Raw genomic sequence first — 7873 nt, 5'->3', positions numbered from 1 at the left:
TTTATATAAACTTAGAAACTTATATATATTTAGGGTTTAGGGTGTAGGAGAGAGGGAACTCTTGTCTACCCATGATAAAAGAAGAGATAATAAACAGCCCTTCAAGATTGTTGTTGAATAATGAGGTCATTACATTTGATATCCAACATAAAAAGATTTAGCATTTTTGAACTCGAATATTGAAAATTAGAGAAATATTCATAATTTTAATGGGAACAATATATATATATATAATAATATATATATATATAACACTACCAAACACTAAAAAGTGCCCTGTAAGCCCAATACAAAATTTCATCACAAACTACCATTAGCTACATTTCTCTATATATGGGGATAGATAAGATCAGATCATAGATCATGGGGGGATGATATACATATGTGTGGGGAGTTTTCACTCCCAGTTGTCAAATTCTTTCATCACAGGGTTGCGGCGAATGAGAGTTAGAGCACTGTTGGGCGCAAGGAGCGACACACTAGTGCAAAATCGTTTCACATGGGCCTCCTCCACGAGAGTGTCGGCGAACACTTCATTGAACCCGAGGCGAGGATACGCCTTCACGACCTCGGCTATGGTATCGGTGTGGATGAGTTGGGTGTAAGTGCCCAGCACATCGAGTTGTGCCCGAACCTCAACATTTGGCCCTCGGGAGAGAAACCATAGCCCGCGACATCCGAATCCTTATGTCGGCATATGGCCTCCATCACCGTGTCCCCGAGGTGTGGAGGTGCCCCCGCCACATCCACGAGGAAGCGCGTGATGCCATGCCCCCGTGAAACTCGAATGAGACATTGGATTCCCGGAAAGCGTGGCTCGTGCACTTCACATCGTGTAGCAAGGCTGCCAAGTAAAATGTCTCGGGGTCCCACCCTTAGGTCCGGAAACACGTTGGAAGCGATGATGGTCCCGAAGAAGTATGTGCGGAGGCAATGTGAGAAGATGGAGGGGTGAAGTTCGACCTCCGCAAGTTTGGTTGCTGCAGCCGTCAATGGGGTGGATGGTAATGGAATCGATGACAATGGGATGTGTCGGGGTTGGAACTTTCCGTCCTTCGCCCGTTGCAATGCATCCGTCACCTCTGTCCGGATCCGGAAGTAATCGAACCCTCCAACAACACTAGCATTGGAGGCCATGTATAGTTAGCTAATTCTTCTTCCACTCCTCCTCTTCAACTTCTTGTGATGATCTCTTGCTAGTTGTCTCTCTCTCTCTCTCTCTCTCTCTCTCTCTATGTATATATATATATATATATATATATATATATATGTATATATATTATATGTAGTAGTAGTAGAAGTAGTAGTATATCTTGACCACTTATCTACATACACACACATATTCCTCGGAAAAGTGGGCCAACCTTGAATGTTTCCAACCTTCCATGACTGTTTTCTTTATCCACACGACTCTTGTTCATTGCTATAAATTCAATTCCAAAGCGTGTCAATGGTGTCTTTGTTGTATTAGACTACTTTTGTAACTCGAATTCTAGTACAAGATATCTCCCTCAAGGAAGGAGGGCATTGGTTGTTAATGCGTAAGGGGTGTGTTAATAGGAAAGTGAGTCATTGAGTATTCAAATATGTTATCCTTTTTCAGTTGGCGGATGTGTTATAAGGAAACCAAGTCATCGATTATTGGAATATGTTATCTTTTTGCAGTTAGGAGATGTGTTGTAGGAAATAAGTCATTGGTGATTCAAATATGTTATCCTTGTGTGGTCCTTACGTTACATCGGTATCATTTGATGCAAGTGGTAGGAGAGATTATCAAGTTATACACATGTCACATGATGGATTCTCATGCCTTCTTGCAAATTTTGTCTAGAACAAGATAGTAAGTGTCGTGTTGCTTGTACTACTCTCAAAATGAACTTGACTAGTTCAACTTTACGCCTCATTTACAACTACTTTAGTTTAGACTTTTCCACCCTAAACCCTAAACCATGGCGCATATGTTGTAGATCCCTATCGCCATAGTATGAACCATGTGTACCATTCGTGCATCGTGTTCGAGAATGATTCAATCATTCGAGAATGATAAACACTCTCGAAGAATGATAAATACCATACTTTTGGATAAATGGTTTACTATAAGGTAAACATTTTTTCACGGAAAAAAAATTAAAAAATTGCAAAAAAAAAACATATTACTTTCTTAATAACAATATGCTTTTTTTTCGTAAATTCTAATAACAACTACCCAAAATGCCTAGTCTCCAAAAAAATCCTCAATGAGGTGTTACATCAAAACAAGCATTCCTAATCTTCATTCAAGGTGATATCATCATCTTCAAAAATTTCAAACATTACATCACAGAAATTTCAGTGATGAAATTTCAAAAATTTTATCAAGAAATTTCTGAAATTATGAAATTTCAAAAATTTCAGTGATGAAATTTCATCACGAAATTTCTGAAAGATGAAATTTCAATCAAAATTTCTGAAATTTCAATCATCACTGAAATTTCTGAAATTTCTGTGATGAAATTTCATCACGAAATTTCTGCGCATGATGAAATTTCATCACAGAAATTTCAGAAATTTCACGATGAAATTTCATCACAGAAATTTTTCAGAAATTTCAATCAAAATTTCTGAAATTTCAATCAAAATTTCTGAAATTTCAGTGATGATTGAAATTTCAGAAAATTTGATTGAAATTTCAGAAATTTCAATCATCACAGAAATTTCTGTGATGAAATTTCTGAAATTTCGTGATGAAATTTCTGATTTTTTAGCACAGAAATTTCTGATTTTTCAGCACAGAAATTTCATCACTGAAATTAAAACCATATTTCTACACTAAATATACCTGAAGGTTGAATGCACTCTGCAGAATCGCAAATCGTTTGAGGCTAGGTTGTAAGAGGAGAAGAGAGCGTAACGTTAGTGCAGAGGGAAAGGGAGAAAAGAGGGAAAAATTGAAAAAAATTGAAAAAAAATGAAAAAAAAATGAAAAAAAAAATGAAAAAAATGAAAAAAAAAAAACACACGAATATTTGCATATCATTCGTGTTCGTTTTCCAACGTATGAAAACGAATGATATGGCAGACGAACACGAATTTTACGTACTATGCCTATCGCTACCCAATGTTTTTCTTTACGATCTTATTAGTGCAGGCTAGATTTATTTATTTATTTTATCAATACAAAACTAGTGTAAGTGTATACCAAATTTCTTTGTTTTTGAAAACCATAAGTTGTAAAATAACTCCATTTATTTAAGCACAAACTAGATTGTCTGAAGAGTAAAATCAATTATTTTGTGCTTGAGAACCAAAGTTGTAAATAATGGTTTTACATTATGATCCATTTATTGCATGTACACTATATTATATGTCCAACGTATTGAAATGACATAATATCTTTGAAAACCTTAAATTTCAAGTTCATCGACTAGCTTTGATGTTTTAACAATTGAAATGAGCTTTGAGAATACATATATGCATCAACTATACTTGTGATCCAACTCTTGATCTTTATAACATCCACACTACTAATATTCAAATTTCAATCCAATCCCTTTACGAACTTTCAACTCATTTTCGTGAGGGTTTTAATTGTTTATTTCTTGGGACATTGTTAAATACTGAAGCACTATTATTCTAGGAATGGGCTATTCGCCCCCCCCCTAAAAAAAGAGAAAAACTTTTTGGCCCCCCTATTTTGCTAACCCCCCCCCCCCCCCCCCCCCCCCCCCCCAAAAAAAAAGGTGTAGTTACACTTCCTTCTTTCTCTTTCTTCTTCTTCTTCTTCTTCTTCTTCTTCTTCCTCAAGTTTCCAATCAATACTGTGGATTCCTTTTTCTTTTACATGATGTCTTAGGCGATGGGGAGGGTCGGTGGTGGCTGCTGGGTGCCGCCACTGGAGGAGGAGGAGGTGTGGGCGCTGGAGCTCGGGGTCGAACGCGGAATTGGATGACGAGGATGGGGAAGGAAGGAATTCCTCATCGTGATTCTTATGATTATTGGTCTTATTGATCACTATATGGGTTTTTGCCATGGATCCACCAAAACTACAGGCAACAGATGAGGGAAGAGGAAGAAGAAGAACACATTGAAGATGGAGATGAAGATGTGTGTGAGTGAGCAAGTGAGCGTTTATGTATATATATATATATATATATATATGCATCCACCAGAGAGATTCTCTTCTTTCACAGAAGTGAGTTCTCAAGATCAAAGGAGAGTCTTAGAGATGTCTTAGAGAAGATGATAGATAGATCTTAAACCAGTGGTTAAGTTTTGATGTGAAGCATGTTTTAGAAATCAGGGAAAAGAGGGCCTCTCAGCCCCATAGAACCTCAATTGGTTACATGATGTTTTGATCGATCTTGAATATCTCATTTTGTGGCCATCTTAAGGTCTCCATTGGTTAAATGAATTTCTAGGAATCTGTAATATCTCAAACATGATGGCTTGTGTTTTGCATGAATCTCTTATTGTAAACCATATTCTAATTTTCCCCTTACAATAATGTGATGTTAATAGTATGCCAATGCAAATTCATTGTCTTTTGTATCATTTGATAACATGTTCATCATTCACCATCTTTTGTCACTTATATTTCAGTTTTGTTTAGCAATATTCATTGTGAGAAGAAAGAGGAGAGCTATCAGAGAGCTATCAAAATGTTTTTTTTTCGGTGAGGGAGAGAGAGCTATCAAAATGTTTCTTTTTGGGTGAGGAGGGGGAGGAGCCAAGCTATATCAGAGAATGTTTTTCTGTTGGGGGAGGGGAACGAAAATGGGTTTGGGGGGGCCAACATGGGGGAAGAACTATCATAGATTTTTTTCTTTGTGGGGGGGAGGGGAGGGGGGGGGGGGGGGTGGTTTAGCCAAAATAGCCAAAATAGAAGGGCCAAAAAGTTATTTTTTTAGGGGGGGTTGGGGGGGGGGGGCAAATAGCCCATTCCTTATTCTATGTGTTTGTTATATTATTGCCACTTACATATGCAAACAACACGGGCTCACAAGCTTGGGCATGTGTAACACAAATACACGTAACTATATGTGCCCAATCACGAGGTCATGCAAAGGATAAATAACCATACACTAAAATTTAAAACACACATATTGAAATGAAAACATTTTATGTCGTTTTGGTTTTGTATCTTTTTCCCAAAAAGACGCTACATTCCCATTAGTTAGGAGAGATTATTACAAAAAGACCATACAAGGTAGCTTTTCGGGGAATCACCTTCCGATTGAGTTCAAGAATATGAGACTACGTACATATCCTTTCAAACTGACTACTTAATGTAAGCAGGCACCTATAGCTATAAACTAGTGCACTTCATCACCGGCTAGTGGGTCAATGCTCTAGTGGTTAATGGAGACGAACTATAAATCCTCTAGAGACACTTACATTGGTTTGAATCGAGCTCGACCCAAATATGAGATTGATACATTGTTGTGTATCTCGCTAGAACGGTTTTGTACATCGCACATAATCAATAGATAAAGGAATTGATAATATTGAGTGAATCAAGAGAAATAATCTGGATAGAGCCGATGAAGAACGATATAGTGCCTGCCAATACTTAGCCTACATCAACCATACCTGCTGTTGCTCAGCAAAACAACACTACATCTGCCGCCGCTCAGCTCATCTCAGCCCAGAGTGCCGCCACACAGCCCACCGCCATCCAACCTGTTGCCGCCGCTCAGCCTGCTATTGTTGATGCGTATTTAAATCTTGTCACGACAGGTTTAGGGTCTGTTGTGTTTGCCATAATAATTAAAGAAAAGCCGACGGTCTTCATCGATACACCTGCGAATCAGGAGCATGTATTGCGAGTTGCGAACAGTCTAATCGGGGCTCTAGTGTAGCAAATCCGGACATCTTGCCTATTTCGAACAACACGGTAAAGCTCCTATTGTCAGAACAGGATCAAGCACAGGTAGTAAGAGAGATACAACGTATAGAGAAGAGGAATGTCATTGCACATATTTTGGGCATTCGTCCTCGACGCACCAACCTTCGTTTATTGTTGCAAACGACATTGAAACAAAAGATTGATAACAATGATCACAGATATACAGATGCTTGGACGGAATTGTTATTAGATAGAATTTGAGCAGGAATGAATGGTGACGATCTTGTTGGAGAAGGAAGCTATAGCAATCAAGGGAGAATGGTTCTCCTTCCATAAATGGATTCACAACTTCTTCGCAAATCAGGTATTTCATGAGTTAGAGTTATATCATACATGTATGGTGGTATTTCCCAATTTGCGTAAAGAATGGATGCCTTTCGTGCATCTAATTGCTAGTAATATTGGTACGGATTTGGAAACCTATGATAAGCCTCGTCAGGTTGAAGAAAAGTCAATTGGAGCTGCGTCTGCAAAAATTTTGATTTCTAAAACCGCAATTCTACCCTCAACTATATTGTTGCCCAATTTACTTGACCCAAGCCAAGAATCTTTTTCTCAGAAAATCTTGTATAAGGGCTTACCAAATCAATGTTTTCGATGTTTTGGATTTGGACATTTGGCAAAGAATTGCCCAAAAATTATTTAAAGATACTGATAAGCATGTCCCTATCACAAATATAATGTCATCTCAGGATAGATCTGATGGTTGGATTGAGGTGGGGCATAGGAAGACACCTTCACAAGTATATCATGATAAACCTCACCATGTGGCTAGTAGCAGTCTAAAGGAATTTCCTCTGTTACAAAATAGGTATTCTAATTTGTATGTAGAACAAGACCGTCCAAATGAGGTGAATGTTTTAGACCACTCATCATCCCACCTTCCTCAACAGAGGCTTGACCTAGTTTCTTCCTCAGAAAAAACAAATCTACATTCCATCCAGTTGCCTAAATCCTTTCCGAGGTTAGTAGTAGGTCAACCACCCTTGAAAATTGTGGAGAATCAACAATTGTCATTGCCTACATTTGTTAATTTGGTTTCTTCTGAAAAATCAAAGCAAAAGGTTGTTTACACTCAACATATGCTGAGTGTGGAAATGCCTCAAAGTGTCACGAGAAGGGGAGCGAACCAACAACTCCAAGTCTCTGGTAATTCAAATATTGTCAATAATCTCTCAGGACAACTTGTTTCTGGTCCACTCAAAAGCAGGTTAAGGAACATAGGGTGCATAAGTATGCATGGAATTACTTGATTTAAAAAAGACAAGCAAGAGCTCAGGAGGGTGCTCAGAAAGGCCGTCAGGAGGCTTTGCTTGAGAAAAGGACAACACTAAAACCTAAGTAATATGGTCACCCTCCATTTTCTTTCCTAGAATGTACAAGGCCTGGGTGGACAAGCCTTTCGCAGAGTTAATGGACTCTTACGATCAGATTTAGGCAGTTCTACTGTTGGTATTATTGATATTTTGTTTCTACAAGAGCACCAATTGTGCATGTATAGGATTTGGAAATATGGTTCCATTTTACCAGGACGGTGGACTCATTTCTGGGTTCCTTCATATGGCCCTAATGGCCTGTCAAGCTGGATTATGCATTGCTATTAGACAACAATTGGAGTCTAACATCGTGTCAACAACTACTACTATGAATAAACGTGCACAATTCCTTATTTTAAAAAGAGGATCCCAGAAGGTTGGCCTTATGAATATTTATGCCTCTAGTTCTGCGTCAGAAAGGGTAGATTTATGATTATCTCTTTCTGATTATGCGGATTGTTGGTTAGTGGGACATGACTTCAATATGATTGAGGATGCCACTGATAGATTGGGAGGTGTAGGTACTACTATTTCAGGACGGGAGGCCAAATGTTGGGATTATTTTTGTTTTGCCTTTGGGTTGCTTGATTTATGGAAGGTGCATTCGTTTTCACGCTGTCGTGTTGTTACGCATGTGCGTGGAGAAGGCGGGACCACAGGGGTCTTGGACTAG

The 7873-nt window shown here is 38.5% G+C and overlaps 1 protein-coding gene across 1 annotated transcript; it reads right to left on the bottom strand.

Annotated features, from left to right (window-relative positions):
• Nucleotides 1-272: 272 nt before the first annotated feature.
• Nucleotides 273-1236, bottom strand: LOC147849231 (cyanamide hydratase DDI2-like). The gene is given in 4 exon segments (XM_087337748.1): nucleotides 273-627; nucleotides 630-758; nucleotides 761-875; nucleotides 877-1236. Coding segments are annotated over 4 exon segments (735 nt in total). The 5' UTR covers nucleotides 1138-1236; the 3' UTR covers nucleotides 273-397.
• Nucleotides 1237-7873: the final 6637 nt, after the last annotated feature.

This window comes from Azolla caroliniana, unplaced genomic scaffold, assembly GCF_043228905.1.
Source record: "Azolla caroliniana isolate FFs.n. ecotype wild unplaced genomic scaffold, voAzoCaro1.0.p SCAF_116, whole genome shotgun sequence".
Classification (NCBI taxonomy): domain Eukaryota; kingdom Viridiplantae; phylum Streptophyta; class Polypodiopsida; order Salviniales; family Salviniaceae; genus Azolla; species Azolla caroliniana.
Note: the sequence above shows the minus strand (reverse complement) of the source record. Positions and strands in the feature narration are given on the sequence as shown.